At 39.8% G+C, this 18,732-nt stretch overlaps 1 protein-coding gene across 1 annotated transcript in view; it reads left to right on the top strand.

Moving 5' to 3' along the window:
- LOC113622945 (protein numb homolog) overlaps positions 1–18,732 on the top strand; it is a 235,092-nt gene that overhangs the window by 24,773 nt on the left and 191,587 nt on the right. Inside the window, exon 16 of the mRNA XM_027111716.1 lies at positions 10,114–11,496. Coding sequence (XP_026967517.1) covers positions 10,114–10,272 — 159 coding nt within the window. The 3' untranslated portion in view covers positions 10,273–11,496. The remainder of the gene's footprint in view (positions 1–10,113; positions 11,497–18,732) is intronic.

The following is an 18,732-nucleotide window of genomic DNA, read 5'->3' as shown; positions in this document are numbered from 1 at the left end:
ACATTTATGATAGATTACCAGGAATGGAATTGATGGGTCAATTTAATTTCTGTGATTATTATAGGGCAAGATAATTTTTGTGATTATTATAGGTTTTACCAAACTTCCTCCCAAAGAGTTTACAACCTTGCAAGCAATTATGAGCAGGTTAGACTACATGGCCTCTAGGGCCTTTTCTGTGTTTCTGTTTGATCTCTCAATCTTCTTCCTCACATTCCTATCCAAACCCTTGAGAAAGCATTTCGATTTTACCCCTACCCAGGTGTCACATCTACACTTTTAATTTCTCACATGGTCTATTACAGTGGTCCTCAAGTGGGGGCAATTTTGCCTTCCCAGGGAACACTCAAATATCGTATATTAACACATATATGTGGAATCTGAAAAAATTGGTATAGACGATCTTGTTTACAAAGCAGAAATAGAGACACAGGCATAGAGAACAAACCTATGGATACCAAGGGGGCAATGGGGGGGGGTTGGGATGAACTGGGAGATTGGGATTGACATATATACACTATTGATACTATGTATAAATTAGGTAACTAATGAGAACCTACTGTATAGCACAGGGAACTCTACTCAATGCTCTGTGGTGACCTAAAGTGGAAGGAAATCCAAAAAAGAGGGGATATATGTATACATATAGGTGATTCACTTTGCTGTGCAGTAAAAACTAACACAACACTGTAAAGCAACTATACTCTAATAATGATTAAGAGAAAAAAAAAAAGAAATTGCAAACTCTACAGGCAGCTCAACATGTGGGTTTATACTGGGCCTTGATGAGAAACAATGTTGCTGGTTTCCCCTGCCATATTCTCTGGAACTCAGAACAAGAGACTTGATCAAGAATAGGAGAGAAACTTCAGTTCAAGAAAGAAGCCTTTTGACCTCATCAAACGTATAAGCTTTTGCACAGCAAAGGAGACCATAAACAAAACAAAAAGACAACCTACGTAATGAGAGAAAATATTTGTAATGTGACCAACAAGGGCTTAATTTCCAAAATATACAAACAGCTCATACAGCTAAATATTAGAAAAACAAAAAACCCAATCAAAAAATGGGCAGAGGGACTTCCTTAGTCATCCAGTGGGTAAGACTCAGCACTCCAATGCAGGGGGCCTGTGTTCGATCTCTGGTCGGGGAACTAGATCCCACATGCATGCCACAACTAAGAAGTCCACATGCTGCAACTAAAAGATCCTACATGCTGCAACGAAGATCCCGTGTGCTGCAGCTAAGACCCAGCGCAGCCAAAATAAATAAATAAAAATAAATAAATCTTTAAAAAAAAATGGGCAGAATACCTAAATAGATATTTCTCCAAAGAAGACATACAGATGGCCAAAAGGCACATGAACAGGTGTTCAACATCACTAATTATTAGAGAAATGCAAATCAAAACTGCAATGAGGTATCACCTCACACCAGTCAGAATGGCCATCATCAAAAAGTCTACGAATAATAAATGCTGGAGAGGGTGTGGAGAAAAGGGAACCCTCCTACACTGTAGGAGGGACTATAAGTTGGTGCAGCCACTATGGAGAACAGTATGGAGGGTCCTTAAAAAACTAAAAATAGAGCTACCATATGATCCAGGAATCCCACTCCTGGGCATATATCCAGAAAAGACAAAAACTCTATTTCGAAAAGACACATTCACCCCAATGTTCATAGCAGCACTATTTACAATAGCCAAGACATGGAAGCAACCTAAGTGTCCAAAAACGAATGGATAAAGAATATGTGGTGTATATATATATATATACCATAAAAAAGAATGAAATTATGCCATTTGGAGCAACATGGATGGACCTAGAGATTATCATACTAAGTGAAGTAAGTCAGACAAAGATCATATATCACTTTTATGTGGAATCTAAAAAAAATGATACAAAGGAACTTATTTACAAAACAGAAATAGACTCACAGACATAGAAAACAAACATGGTTACCAAAGGGGAAAGGGGAGAAGAGGGATAAATTAGGATCTTGAGATTAAGATTAAGATTAATATGCAGGGGCTTCCCTGGTGGCATAGTGGTTGGGGGTCTGCCTGCCGGTGCGGGGGACGTGGGTTCATGCCCCGATCTGGGAGGATCCCACATGCCGTGGAGCGGCTAGGCCCGTGAGCCATGGCCGCTGAGCCTGGGCGTCTGGAGCCTGTGCTCCGCAACGGGAGAGGCTACAACGGTGAGAGGCCTGCATACTGCAAAAAAAAAAGATTAATATACACATTACTGTATATAAAATAGATAAACACCAAAGTCCTACTGTTTAGCACAGGGAATTATATTCAATACCTGTGATAACCTATAATGGAAAAGAATCTGAAAAAGAATATGTATATATCAGAATCACTTTGCTGTACGCCAGAAACTAGCACAACCTTTTAAATCAACTATATTTCAAAAAAAAAAGGAAAGAAAGAAGCCTTTTAATTCTACCTAGTGGGCCTTCTACATTACCTCCCAAATGTTTTTCAAACTGCTTTGGGGAAAGTAATAAATGTTTGTGATTAAAAAAAAAAAATGGGGCTTCCCTGGTGGCGCAGTGCTTGAGAGTCCGCCTGCCGATGCAGGGGACACGGGTTCGTGCCCCAGTCCGGGAAGATCCCACATGCCGCAGAGCGGCTGGGCCCATGAGCCATGGCCGCTGAGCCTGCGCGTCCAGAGCCTGTGCTCTGCAACGGGAGAGGCCACAACAGTGAGAGGCCCGCGTACGGAGGAAAAAAAAAAAAAAAAAGGTCCACATCAAAAAAATCTTAAATAAAAATAAGTACCCTTATTAAAGCCCATTTCACATTCCATCTCCTCCCCAAAGGCTCTCCCATCTCCCTAGTCACAGGAGAACTTTGGCCCTTTCACATTGCTTTAGCACATTGTGCATGTATTGGTGTATTATATATCAGATTCCTTCTTAAACTTCCTAAACTGTAAACTCCTTCGAGCAAAGGACTTCCTTATGCCTCTTTCTCTTGCTTTTAGCACACTGCTCTTCACAGAGAAGATGCACAGGAAATGTTTGTGGGAAGCAGACCAACCAGAATTGAGTCCCTGCTACTCATTATCTGTGGCATTAGCTCAGTCAAGTTACTCTCTCAGATCTCGGTAATCTCATCTGTAAAGTAGGAGTAGTCATTGAACATACTTCTTTATAGATGTATGGAGAAAATAATGTTTTATTGTGAGCATAAAATAATGCATGCAAGGCACTTAGCACAGGATCTGGTACAGATCTAAACACTTAAAAAATTGTAGCTATAATTTATTATTATGGAGCAAGGAGCTGTATGATGGCTTTTGTGCCTCTGGCCTAGTTCAGAGAAACTAGGAGTGGGGGAGTCAGAGAAGTTCTTGAATTGGCCAGGATGACAGCATGGGATGGGAAGATTAAGACTATTTTTGCCTGTGCCCTGTGGAAGTTTAAATGGGTGAGTGGGACCGTTTCAGACAAGGCCATCGTGTGAGGTATCGCTCTGCACAAAGTTACCTGGCCAAGGGCCAGAGTAGGGTCTGAAACCAACCGATGTTATCCTCGAAAGTCCTGTGCCCTACTCTAGGGCTGCAGTGTCTGGAGGAAGGGCCAGCAGAGGGGGAGCCCTCTTCCTAATTGACATACAGGCTGTGTGTGCTGGCCAGACCCTGATATCAGATTCCCCAGGGAAATATTGCAGAGGGCAGGTCAAGGATGGCACTGGGAGGTTTCATTGCTTTTTCAAAGGGAGCGGTTTTCAATAGACAGTGGACACATCCTGTAGTGAACTGGGGGGATGAGCTATGCTTCTCTGCTGGCAAAGCTGGGAAACACTGGGCTTAGCTAGACGAGAGCTGTAAATTTGTCTTTTCCACATCCTGTACAATATCTCCTCCTCTTAGTCTTTCCTGTGACCTCATCCTTTTTTTTCTTCAACATTTTGTGATTTCCTCAAGTAAAGAATGTTGTTGCTATCTGTCTTCTAGTTTCCCTTGTGACTGGGAGACACCTTTTGGAGACTGACTTACTTTTAATTTCATCATTTTCCTGTGGCTCTACTTAGTTCAACAAAAGCAGCTATTAATAACCATTTTCAGAAATATATTTACTGGGACTTCCCTGGCGGTGCAGTGGTTAAGAATCCGCCTGCCAATGCAGGGGACACAGGTTCGATCCCTTATCCAGGAAGATCCCACATGCCACAGGGCAACTAAGCCCGAGCGCCACAACTACTGAGCCAGCGCTCTAGAGCCCGCAAGCCACAACTACTGAGCCTGCGCACCTAGAGCCCGTGCTCCACAACAAGAGAAGCCACCGCAAGGAGAAGCCTGCGCACCGCATCGAAGAGTAGCCCCTGCTCCTCACTGCAACTAGAGAAAGCCCGTGCACAGCAACGAAGACCCAACACAGCCAAAAAAAAGAAAGAAAAAGAAAAAGAAATATATTTACTGACATGGAATAATGTTCTCAATATATCATTGAATAAGAAAAAAAGCAGACAAAATAAGTATTATGGTAGGATCCCATTTGGGAGATATATATGTGTGTGTCGATATGTATGTGTATTTCTATCTATCTATACATCCATCCATATATACGTACTACTGAAAAAAGTTTGGGAGTCTTTATGCCACAATATTTAACAGTGATCGTCTTTGGATGGTGGGATTCCAGGTGATTTTTATTTTCTTCTTCTTTGCATATTTGCCTGGTCTGGGTTTTCTACATTGTACATATCATTTGTGCAATTAAAAATATAGTGTTTTTTTTGGAATTCCCTAGCAGTCCAGTGGTTAGGACTCTGTGCTTCCACTGCAGGGGCAAGGGTTCCATCCCTGGTTGGGGAACTCAGAACCCGCAAGCTGTGGGGCACGGCCAAAAAAAAAAAAAGAAAAACATATATAGTGTTTTTTTAAACAACAAACTTCACTCTCCCTAATTCATTTCATTTCTTCTGATCTCTAATCATTGCTTGCCTTGCTCTTATTTTTTTGAATTGATATTATCTTTGTTTAATGAAAGAAATTTGACATTGAGATTACAGAAGTTACTAATTGTTCATCAGAGAAGCTGCTGTAGAAAAGAGGTTGACCAGAGCCAATCCCATGTTTAAATCTACATAGAATGATCTGAATCCTCTCAGAAAAGTTATCTCCCCCACCAAATCCCATTGTTAGATAGTTGTACCTTTGGATAAGTCATTGCCTTTTTCATTCATTCTTTATTTAAAATTCAAATACACTGGGAAGGTGTAATAATTTGCCAGGGCTGCCATAACAAAGTACCACAGACTGGCTGACTTTAACAACAGAAGTTTATTTTCAGAAAACAATTTCTGGAGGCTAGAAGTCCAAGATCAAGGTGTTGGCAGGGCTGTTTTCTGGGGCCTCTCTCCTTAGCTTGTGGATGACTGCCTTCTCCCAATCTTTATGTGGTCTTCCCTCTGTACAATTCTGTGTTAAAATTTCTCCTTTTTATAAGAACATCAGTCATATTAGATTAGGGTCCATTTTTACAATCTCATTTAACTTAATAACCTCTTTAAAGACCCTATCTTCAAATACAGTCACATTCTGAGGTACTGGGGGTTAGAACTTCAACACATGAATTTTGGGAGACACAATTTATCCCATAACAGAGGGGTGATATACACTAAGTCACAAATTCCTTTAAGCACTTTTCCTTTTTAAAGGAAGGATAACATGATAAGTTGTTGAAAGGGGGATAGGGAGAAAAAGAAATTAAAGAAAAAAGAAAAACAAGTGTCCAGGGTAGTGGTTCTCAGCCCAAGATGATTTTGCCCCCCCTCCCTTCCAGGGGACATTTGGCAATATCGAGAGACAGTTTTGATTGTCACAACAGGGGAGATGCTACTGGCATCTAATGTGTAGAGGCCAGAGATGCTGCTAAACATCCTACAATGTGCAGTACAGCCCCACAACAAAGAATTATCCGGCCCTAAATGTACCAAGGTTGAGAAACCCTAGGATAAACTTTTGGATGACCCCATCAACATAAAAATGTGGATATCTTTGATCCAGTAATACTGCTTCTAGGAATCTATCCTACAGAAATATTCATCCATGTGTACAAACATATATAGATATAGAGATAGAGAGAGAGATAGAGACAGAGATACATACAGATGCTCATTGCTTATCATTTCAAAATTGGAAATGACTCAAATGTCGACTAAGTTTCAAGAATTCTTGTTAAAAATAATGACTAGGAAAGATGTTGAAAATATATTGTAAACTGAAAAATCAAATTGCAGCACAACATATATGTTGTCCCTTTTTTAAAAAATCCATATACATTTATATATAGTTTCTTTAAAACCACATATGTTGTATTTGTGTGTGTGACTGCACAGTTGAATATTTGAAGTCAGAGGTTGCCTCTGGGGAATGGCATTATTGGCAATAGAGGAACTTTCATGTTTAACTTTATACATTTGTGAATAATTTTGCTTAAGACCTCAAGGATATAGGACTTTGCTTTGGCAAATGTGAGACAGATTACAGTCTAACTTTGAGACTACTGACTCACTAATTTGTAAAACTATTTTACCAAATTACTGTAAATTAGGGATCAACAAATTATAACTCTCAGGTCAAATCTGGCCTGACTTCTGTTTTTACACACCCTGTGGACTAAGAATGATTTTCATATTTTTAAATGGTTGAAAAAAATCAAAAGAAGAATAATATTTTCTGAAATAAAATGTGTACAAAACTCAAATTTCAGTGCCCACAGATAAATTTTATTGGAATACAACCACACTCATTCATTACAAACTGTCTGTGGCTACTCTCATACTACAATAGCAGAGCTGAGCAGTTTTGACACAGGCCATCAGGCCCACAAAGCCTAAAATATATACTATTAATATTTGGCCCTTCACAGAAGTCTGCCAAGTCCTGCAGAACATCATGTAAGATGCTGTCTAGGATGTTGAACTTCCAACTCTTTTGCTCATGGACCCTCTAAAAGAATTGTGAAAAGCTACGTCACCTCTTCACCTTTTTTCATTGGCATCAAACATTTTTTTTAAGTTTAAATAGACACAAAGCATCTAATTTCTAACATCTACATAGTCCAGCATTTATATATATTGATATTTTAAATTAAAACTGTTACATCAGGCTTCCCTTGTGGCGCAGTGGTTGAGAGTCCGCCTGCCGATGCAGGGGACACGGGTTCGTGCCCCGGTCCGGGAAGATCCCACATGCCGCAGAGCGGCTGGACCCATGAGCCATGGCCGCTGAGCCTGCGCGTCCGGAGCCTGTGCTCCGCGATGGGAGAAGCCACAGCAGTGAGAGGCCCGCATACCGCAAAAAAACCCCACAAAAAACTGTTACATCACTTTAAACATCCAACTAAATCTATAACAGTTCGATACCTACCATCATCCATTTAAAAAAATTATAAAATAAACAAGCTCTTCTTTGAAGTTGAAAATTTAATGTCTTTTTTTAAGCTTACATTTCCATTTTGAAATAACTTCCAGACAGAATTTTATTCTAATATACTATATGTTTATGCTTGAAAACATTTTTCATCATCATAACACTGTCTGTAACAAAAATATGTATTTAAATTGAGGTTACGGTTATATTCTCTTGTCATAGTCTGGGTTTTTCCTGGGATTCCCTGACCTCCTAAATGATTTTCTTTTTAATTTGTATTCATTAAGTTTCATTCTTGTGCTGTATAGTTCTACGGGTTTTCACAAATGCATAATGCCATGTATCCACCATTTCAGTATCATGCAGAATAGTTTAACCACACTATAAATCTTCTGTGCTTCCTCTTTTCCATCCTCTCTTCCTCCCCGCAAACAACTGACAATCAGTGATCTTCTTATTATCTCTGTAGTTCTGCCTTTTCTAGAATGTCATATAATTATAATCATACATATGTAGCCTTTTCAGGCTAACTTGTTTCACTTAGCGATACATGTTCAAGGAGGTTCACCCAAGTCTTGTGGCTTGAGAGCTTATTTCTTGTCTGTGAACAATATTTCATTGTATGGATATACCACACTTTGTTTTTCATTTCACCTACTGAAGGTTGATTCTGGTTTTTAATGATTATGAATAAAGTTGCTACAAACATTCATGTGCAGGTGAGACTTACAAATTAAAAGTTAAAATGATATGACCCGTCACAATCGATTTATTCAATTTTTTAAGTAATGAAAAACAAGATAATAAATAATGTGTTGGTTCTTTTTCCTTAAATAGCAAAAATACAATATAATATGTAGCTAAAATTGTAAGTTATTTGTGAAATAAGAAATATTATACAAGGCATGGTGTTCTCTCTGCATATATGTAAGTGGGCATATATCAAACTTTGGGGTTAGGCTTTTGAGATTAATTAAAGAATAGTCAAGTATGGGTTGGCCAAAAAGTTCGTTCGGGTTTTTGTACCATCTTATGGGAAAAACCCGAATGAACTTTTTGGCCGACCCAATATAAAAAATCAGAAATAATCCCATTAAATTCATTAGACATCATAATAAAATTTTTCCTATTTATTTAATGAAGGAGGAAGATATATACATACACAAGGGACTTCCCTGGCGGTCCAGGGGTTAAGACTCCATGCTTCCACTGCAGGAGGCACAGGTTTCATCCCTTGTTGGGGAACTAAGATCCTGCATGCTTCACAGCATGGCCAAAAAATAAATTAATTAAATTAAAATTTAAAAAAATTCACCATTTGTAGTACCACTAGAGGTTTGCTCCCTGCAAATACACAATTCTGATGTATTCTATTTTGCTTGATCCTATCACAAAAGAAAAACATGGTGCATTTATTTATAATGCAGTTTTCCTGCACCACCACATTCTGGTAAGGAGCTCCAAAGACTGCAAAAATTCCAAATTCAAACCTGGTCTTTTTGTCAATGTAGGTGATAGTATGTATTTTAGTTAACAGTTTGGGGACTTCCCTGGTGGTCCAGTGGTTACGACTCCGTGCTCCCAATGCAGGAAGCCCGGGTTCGATCCCTGGTCAGGGAAATAGATCCCGCATGCCACAACTAAGACGCGGTGCGGCCAAGTCAATAAATATATATATATATTTTTAAAAAGTTTGGGGCTTCCCTGGTGGTGCAGTGGTTGAGAGTCCGCCTGCGATGCAGGGGACACGGGTTCAGTGCCTTGGTTCGGGAAGATCCCACATGCCGCGGAGCGGCTAGGCCCGTGAGCCATGGCCGCTGGGCCTGCGAGTCCGGAGCCTATGCTCCGCAACGGGAGAGGCCACGACAGTGAGAGGCCCGCGTACCACAAAAACAAACAAAACAAAACCGTTTGTTAGCTTGATTTTTAAAAAATATTTATTTATTTATTTGGCCGCGCCCAGTCTTAGAAGATCCTGCGGCACGCGGGATCTTTTAGTTGCAGCATGCGGGATCTAGTTCCCTGACCAGGGATCAAACCGGGAGCCCTGCAGTGGGTGGGAGTCTTAGCCACTGGACCACCAGGGAAATCCCTACTAGCTTGATTTATAACATTTAAATATTTAGACGTTTAGTAAATGGAATTCCATTTGTACTTTGGCCCTAAGCTAAGAATACATTTGGGAATGAGATAGATAACTCTCTTACTATTTCATAGAGTAATACAGAAACCTAGATTAACATTAGAACAGCCTAGATTCCTGGGAATGCTTTAACCTAGGTACAAACTCAACTATGGCCATCACTACTTTGGTTTATAAGGTGAAAATAGAGCAGCGCTGTGTCCCCAGGGGCTGTTCACCCTGAGTGAATCCACCTTAGCACACATGAAGAATAAAGCTCTTTAGTCATTGCTACTACAGTTCCCATAGCTGCTGCTACGACTACATATTAATAAAGACATAGAAAACACAGGCTAACCCCAAAGATCACCGTGTGGAGGTCCAAGCCTTGGGTGGGAAATTCAGGCATATTCTCCACATTAGGCTGCTGACTGCAATCAAAACAGGCAGGTCTTGGACTCATAGATTCTATTCTTTCATTTATTATGGTAGTTCACAGAGCTATTCTGATAAAACCATGGCTGAAGAGGCTTTCTCTTTGGATCTGTCACATGAGACCACATTTTGCACATGCGCTCACATGTTAATATCTCTCTGCAGCCTGTGAGGCCCCGCACACCAAATCCCTGGTCACAGAGTCCAGTCCCGGGCCTAAGCACAAGAAGCAGAGGTCATTCATCACTTGTCAAAGATCTACGCACTGCCCGGGAAAAAAGAATTGCGATGGGACCATTTGGATCTGACAACCAAGATCTGTAGCTAAGTAAAAACTCAAGTTTTTTCCAGGGTCGTGTCCTCTTCCCCTAGAAGGAAAGGTAATTATTTCTGGGATGAGCCCTTCTCTTGCTCCAAGACACAGGCAGCAGTGGACCTAGTCACATTCTTCTCTTTAACTGATGTTGTGTATCTCTTTGTCATTATGTTTATAAAGAAAAATCTGTTTAACAGTAAACCTGGCTCTTTAATGTGCACCATTTACACAGAGGGTTAAAGAAAATTGACAACACATTAGGTGACAGTCCATATTTTTCCATAACCCAGAAAAGTCCTATATTAAATATAGGTCAGAACTCCAAATTTTACTAGAATAGAAATATTCAAAGACCCAGAATCTTTTGTAAGCTGTACAAAGAGCCCTTTGAAACCCAAACTAGAATCCCATTAATCTAGGAAAGAAAATCTTAAGTGATGTTTTCTATCTACAAGTCTAGTCTTGTTTTAGAGCAAGTTCTTTAACTGCAGCCCGGAAGGCAATAAGGAAGCCATGTCACTGGACTGTTACAAGAAAACAGAGCTAGTACAATATTTTCCACCTTGTACTGTGTGGGTGGGTGTGAACACTTTTAGATCCCTAGGAAGCATTGCTGCAGTTTCACAAGGCTGATTAGCAATTCTCATGAGCCTCCTTAATGTACTTAATGCTTAAAAGATTAAGGCATCATGGGAGAGTTACAAACGGTATCTGTATCCTAAGCTGGGATCCCGTAAGAGCACACAATATCCAAAAAATTGCCATGGAAGAGGAAAGATTCAGAACTCATAGTAGCAGAACTCATCCAGCTTTCTTTCCTAAATATTGATTGCTGTTTACACCCTAAATAGCTTTGGGACATTCAGTGATTAAAATAAAGCCAATATTAATTTCTCTCTCCATTTTTCTCCCCCTAATCAGATCCTCTCTTCTGGTTGCACTGTTACGATCAGAAATATAAAAAGCAATAATTTCCACTATGAACACCTAGCAGCTATTGAACATGGGGGAAAAAAGAACTTTGGGGGGATATCAGTTAAGTATGTAAAAGAAAATCTTCCCTTTTCCTGACTCATGTAACCCATGTTTTTATTTATTAATTTACACACTTCAAGTTAAATACTAATCCAAAAAGCACCATCACATACATCAAAATTATTTCCACATCTATCAAGTCTGAAGATTCTGAGATCTGGCTGCCATGAGACATTTGAGACAATAAATAATTCTGTGTGAGTACTTTCTCAGCCCTTCTATCTTTGACTTTGTCATTTCATAATGAAAGGACTTTATTGTGCTCTCTGCATCACTGGCAGGAACAAGAAGCCTGAACGGAACCCTTCAGTCAGTCAGCAAGGCCAAACAGAGGGTCTATTAGGCCTTCGGTACTCTGGGAGATGTAGCAGAAGCAGCAGAAATGGCCCTTGTCTTTGAGGAGTGTACAAAGGGTTCTATAAAACACACATATAAGAACCTTTGAAAGACAGTATGCTTGATCTAGTAGGAATTGTGGGGTACACAGAAGATGTGTTGTAGGAGTCCAGGGGAGAAGGGCGCTGGAGTAGTCATGGGTCTCAGGGATAGCACGAGCCTTAGATAGAGTGAGGGGAGGAGGGAAGATCTTCCAGGTGGGGGGAAGGACACGAGAAAAGCTGGAGGATGGAACTCGGCAGGGCTCCACGACATCTCCATTTTCCTCTTGTGTTTCCAAATCGGTTCACTTGTTGCTTCACAATAAAGAAGCAGGTCATCCATTCTCCTTGCCCTTGTGCTTTCTAGCTGTATCTATTCATATTAATAAACTGTTATAATGACAAAATATTCCAGAGATCCTTGCCTGTCCTTCCAGACTGACGCAGTTGTAGGAGAGTTTTCCCACACAGAATGTTTTGGCTGTCTCCTTTCCATTGCTCTTTCCATTTTTCGTCTCCTTTCTTCTGCCACAGACATTCGCTAACTCCACAGGTTGATTAGACAAGGGATTGCTGCCTATCCTACTTTAAAAGGAAGCTTCTGTTTGGCCCAATTTGTGGGAGAAACACTATGCTGACCTTCTCTTTGTCGAGATCTAGAGAAATTTTCCATTTTTCAGCTAAGATTCATGTCCTTATTAGTTTACATATTCCATCTAAGTTAGCATCCCTTAGTGAACTACATCAACAGAAATCTTCCGGACCAGACTAACAGCAAAGGGAGGGCGGTGGGTCGAAGGAAAACACCTGCGTTAGAATTTGTTCTTTAGAATTTGTTCTCTCCCATCCCACAACCTCCCATTGGTTATCACTTAATCCTCCCACTCCATCGTATCCTTTCTGGAAGAGCTATACTGTCAACAAATAGTTACCAAATGCATGTATTATACTTAGGCATCATGGCTGTGCCAGGAAGTGTAAGACAGTTTTTCTGACTCTGAGGAGTTTGTTTTCTTACTGGATAAAAGGGGCTCATTTGTTGGAGGCAGCAGCATCAGTGCCTCTCAGAGGTCAAGAGTGAGCTGGATACTCTGACTTTTTTGAGACTTCAGCTATATTTTTAAAAATGAAGTGTCAAAATGAAATTTCTAAAAATACAGTAGGTTTTTAATGTATCCACTTAAATTATTGCTTTTAACACAAAAAATTACAATGACTAACTTTTGAAACAATGTCAAAAATCTAAATTAACATGAATGTTCATAGCAATATTATTCATAATAGCCAAGAAGTGGAAACAACCCAAATGTCCATCAACTGATGGATGGATAAATAAACTTTGGTGTATCCATACAATAAAATATTATTTGTCAATAAAAAGTAATGAAGTACTAGTCCATCGACAGATGAAAGGATAAAGAAAATGTGATTTTATATATATATATATATATATACACATATACACACATATAAATGTATACCCACATATACAATGGAAATACTACTCAGCCATAAAAAAGAATGAAATAATGCCATTTGCAGCAACATGGGTGGACCTAGAGATTATCATACTAAGTGAAGTAAGTCAGACAGAGAAAGACAAATATTATATGATATCACTTATATGTGGAATCTAAAAAAATGATACAAATGAACTTATTTACAAAATAGAAAGAGACTCACAGACATTGAAAACAAACTTATGGTAACCAAAGGGGAAAAGGGGTAGGGAGGAATAAATTAGGAGTTTGGGATTAGCAGATACACACTACCATATACAAAATAGATAAACAACAAAGACCTACTGTATAGCACAGGGAACTATATTCAATATCTTGTAATAACCTATAATGGAAAAGAATCTGAAAAAGAATGTATAACTGAATCACTTTGCTGTATACATGAAACTAACACATTATAAATCAATATACTGAAGTACTGATAAATGCTACAGCGTGGCCGAACCTTGTAAACACTATGCTAAGTGAAGGAAGCCAGTTACCAAAGATCACATATTGTATGATTTCATTTATATGAAATTTCCAGACTGGACAAATTTTTTAATTTGTCTATTCCTTCTTAAACCAATCGTCTGTTGATGCGCACTTGGGTTATTTTCATGTCTCGGCTATTGTAAATAGTGCTGCTATGAACATTGGAGTGCATGTGTCTTTTCAAATTGGAGTTTTCAACTTTTCCAGATATATGCCCAGGAGTGGAATTGCTGGATATATGGTAGCTCTATTTTTAGTTTTTTGAGGAACCTGCATACTGTTCTCCATAGTGGCTTCACCAATTTACACTCCCATCAATAGTGTAGGAGGGTTCCTTTTCTCCACAGCCTCTCCAGCATTTTTTTATAGACTTTTTTCTTTTTTTAACATCTTTATATAGACTTTTGGATGATAGCCATTCTGATCGGTATGAGGTAGTGCCCAATTGTGGTTTTGATTTGCATTTCTCTAATAATTAGTGGTGTGGAGCATTTTTTCATGTGCCTGTGGCCATCTGAATGTCTTCTTTGGAGAAATGTCTGTTTAGGTCTTCTGCCCATCTTTTGACTGGGTTGGGTTTTTTTTTTTTTTGATATTGAGTTGCATAAGCTGTTTGTACATTTTGGATATTAACCTCTTGTCAATTGCATCATGTGCAAATATTTTCTCCCAGTCCATAGGTTGTCTTTTAATTTTGTTGATAGTTTCCTTTGCTATGCAAAAGCTTATAAGTTTGATTAGGTCCCATTTGTTTATTTTTGCTTTTGTTTCCTTTGCCTTAAGAGACAGGTCCAAAAAAATATTGCTACGATTTAGGTCAAAGAATGTTTTGCCTATGTTCTCTTCTAGGAGTTTATGGTGTTATGTCTTATATTTAGGTATTTTAACCATTTTATTTTTGTATATGGTGTAAGGGAGTGTTCTAATTTCATTCTTTTACATGTAGCTGTCCCGCTTTTCCAACACCATTTGCTAAAGAGACTCTCTTTTCTCCTTGTATATTCTTGCCTCCTTTGCAGAAGATTACAGAATATCAAATTTATATAAACAGAAAGTAGATTAGTGATTGCTTAGGGCTGGGAGAGGTGGGAATGGGGGAGGGAGAGTTGGAGAGGGGAATAGGAATTGACTGTTAATGGGGTTTCTTTTGGGGGAACAGATATGTTCTAAAATTAGACTGTGGTGATGATTGTTCAACCTTGTGAATAAAATGAAAAAACATTGCATCATACACTTTAAATGGGTGAATTGTATAGTATGTTAATTGTACCTCAATTCGGCTGTTTTTAAAAAATCTAAATCGAAAGGCTTTTGTGACTGTGAAAGGCCCACAAGTGTAGGATGCTGTGCAGTGTGGAGTAGTGAACAGAACACTGGCTTTGGAAGTCAACATGCCTGAGTCCAAATATTTTGCTGCTTATTAATTATGTGACCTTTGGTGAGTGACTTAAATTCTCTGAGATTTATTATTTTTTAAAATAAATTTATTTTATTTATTTATTTTTGGCTGCATTGGGTATTCGTTGTTGCATGCTGGCTTTCTCTAGTTGCGGCAAGTGAGGGCTACTCTTCGTTGTGGTGCGTGGGCTTCTCATTGTAGTATCTTCTCTTGTTGTGGAGCACGGGCTCTAGGTGCACGGGCTTCAGTAGTTGTAGCACATGGGCTCAGTAGTTGTGGCTTGCAGGCTCTAGAGTGCAGGCTCAGTAGTTGTGGCACACGGGCTTAGTTACTCCACGGCATGTGGGATCTTCCTGGACCAGGGCTCGAACCCTTGTCCCCTGAATTGGCAGGCGGATTATTAACCACTCTGCCACCAGGGAAGCCCTGAGATTTCTTTCATTCACTGTAAAATGGTGACAATAATTCCTACTTCATAGGACTGGGTTTTGTTTTTTTTAAAAAAACAGTGATTCAAAAAATATTTATTAAAGAGTTATTACATTCCAGGAACTGTTCTAGGTTCTGGGATATAGCAGTGACCAGGATAGTCAAGGTTTTCTACATTATAACTCATGCAAAAAAATCTAGATTTTTACATGAAACTTGTCCACTGTAAAACATTGGCAATTACTTTAAAAATATTAAAAACACTGAAAACTAACACTGTGCAAAACACATCTGGGAGCCAGATTTTGCCCTTGGGCTGAGAGTTTGTGACCCCTGATGTAGGCTTTTCAGAGGGTGAGTTTCTAGGCTATTGCTCACCTGGCTGAACCTCAGCACCCTCAGCCTGTTCCCATGTGCTGCCCAGCACCAACCAAAGAAAAATTCCTCAAAAATTCAGAGGAATCGTCCTAGCAAGTAATTGAGCTAGGCAGTGGCCTGGATCTCACCCATCTGTATAAGATGCTGCAGGCTTCCTCAGTGACCCAGTGAGGCCCCATTCATTTTCCATGCCTGGGCTGAGCTGGCACTTCCTACAGGGTAGGTTTGGAAGGCGCTTGTGCTTCCCATACCTTTCAAGATCATCTGTCCTCTGAGAATCTCTTTGGGAGGCCAGTTTAGGACACAGTCTCAGATGTTAGGATTTAGCCCTTTCATTCTTCTTTATCTGCTGATACCTGTCACCTCAACTGTTTTTGGACAAACATATAAGTGCGCACTAGTTGTATGGGAGGCTGTTTCCTGGAACTCAGTAATGGATAATTAATCTGTTTTAGTTCTCTAACATATCCCAGATCTCAGAAAAGAAAAAAAAAAAGCTCTAAATATATCTTGTAACTATTCAATTCAGAGTCAAACAAATTTAAATTGCTCATTTGTCCATCAACAGAGCAGTAGAGTTTAAAGCTCTGGGAAGAGGGATTCTATAGAGAGAATTCAGGAAGTCAGTGCCTTCATTAGGCCATTTTACCCTCTCAACACCAAAATGCTGTTTGGGGTACTTCACCCCATAGGGTCATGGAATTTTCCAGTGCCTCTGAGTTTGAGACTTTCACAGGCAGAAGCTAAGTGGAGCACATCAGACTTCCAAAAGCCTCCACCAAGACAGCGTGGTACCATACCTTTGATAAAGGGGGCAAGAATATACAGTGGAGAAAAGACAGCCTCGTCAATAAGTGGTGCTGGGAAAACTGGACTGCTACATGTAAAAGAATGAAATTAGAACACTCCCTGACACCACACACAAGAATAAACTCAAAATGGATTCGAGATCTAAATGTAAGACCGGGCACTATAAAACTCTTAGAGGAAAACATAGGCAGAACATGCTATGACATAAATCACAGCAAGATCCTTTTTGACCCACCTCCTAGAGAAATGGAAATAAAAACAAAAATAAACAAATGGGACCTAATGAAACTTCAAAGCTTTTGCACCGCAAAGGAAACCATAAACAAGACGAAAAGACAACCCTCAGAATGGGAAAAAATATTTGCAAATGAAGCAACTGACAAAGGAATTATCTCCAAAATTTACAAGCAGCTCATGCAGCTCAATAACAAAAAAACAAACAACCCAATCCAAAAATGGGCAGAAGACCTAAATAGACATTTCTCCAAAGAAGATATACAGATTGCCAACAAACACATGAAAGAATGCTCAACATCATTCATCATTAGAGAAATGCAAATCAAAACTACAATGCGATATCATCTCACACCGGTCAGAATGGCCATCATCAAAAAATCTAGAAACAATAAATGCTGGAGAGGGTGTGGAGAAAAGGGAACACTCTTGCACTGTTGGTGGGAATGTAAATTGATACAGCCACTATGGAGAACAGTATGGACGTTCCTTAAAAAACGAAAAATAGAACTACCATATGACCCAGCAATCGCACTACTGGGCATATACCCTGAGAAAACCATAATTCAAAAAGAGTCATGTACCACAATGTTCACTGCAGCTCTATTTACAATGGCCAGGACATGGAAGCAACCTAAGTGTCCATCAACAGATGAATGGATAAAGAAGATGTGGAACATATGTACAATGGAATATTACTCAGCCATAAAAAGAAACGAAATTGAGTTATCTGTAGTGAGGTGGATGGACCTAGAGTCTGTCACGCACAGTGAAGTAAGTCAGAAAGAGAAAAACAAATACTGTATGCTGACACATATACATGGAATCTAAAAAACAAAACAAAAAAATGGTCATGAAGAACCTAGGGGCAAGTCGGGAATAAAGACGCAGACCTACTAGAGAATAGACTTGAGGACACGGGGAGGGGGAAGGGTAAGCTGGGACAAAGTGGGAGAGTGGCACGGACATATATACACTACCAAACGTAAAATAGATAGCTAGTGGGAAGCAGCCACATAGCACAGGGAGATCAGCTTGCTGCTTTGTGACCACCTAGAGGGGTGGGATAGGGAGGGTGGGAGGGAGACGCAAGAGGGAGGGGATATGGGGATATATGTATACGTATAGTTGATTCACTTTGTTTTAAAGCAGAAGCTACACACCATTGTAAAGCAATTATACTCCAATAAAGATGTTAAAAAAAAAAAAGAAAATGTGATATAGAGAAAAATGGTAGAGTCGTGTTCAAACTCCCTTCTGCTACGAATAACTATGTGACTCTGTGAAAAGTACTTTATCATTCTGAGTTTTACTTTCATCATTTGTAAAATGGGAAGAATGATAATTATCTCACGGGTCTTTTGCAGTGGTTCTCAACCTGGTTGCACATTAACATTGCTTTTAAAAATGTGGCAGCCTGGGACTTCCCTGGTGGTCCAGTGGTTGAGATTTCACCTTCCAATGCAGAGGGTGCAGGTTTGATCCATGGTTGGGGATCTAAGATCTCACATGCCTCACAGCCAAAAAAAACCCCAAAACATAAGACAGAAGTGGGCTTCTCTGGTGGCGCAGTGGTTAAGAATCCACCTACCAATGCAGGGGACATGGGTTCGAGCCCTGGTCTGGGAAGATTCCACATGCCATGGAGCAACTAAGCCCGTGCACCACAACTACTGAGCCTGAGCTCTAGAGCCCGCAAGCCACAGCTACTGAACCCACATGCCACAACTACTGAAGCCTGCACGCCCAGAGCCCGTGCTCCACAACAAGAGAAGCCACGACAATGAGAAACCCGCGCACCACAACTAGAGA

This window comes from Aethalodelphis obliquidens, unplaced genomic scaffold (genome assembly GCF_003676395.1).
Source record: "Aethalodelphis obliquidens isolate GAN/ISIS:26980383/991018 unplaced genomic scaffold, ASM367639v1 scaffold10, whole genome shotgun sequence".
Lineage (NCBI taxonomy): Eukaryota > Metazoa > Chordata > Mammalia > Artiodactyla > Delphinidae > Aethalodelphis > Aethalodelphis obliquidens.
The sequence above is the reverse complement of the archived record's forward strand: the minus strand, read 5'-3'. Positions and strand labels throughout refer to the sequence as shown.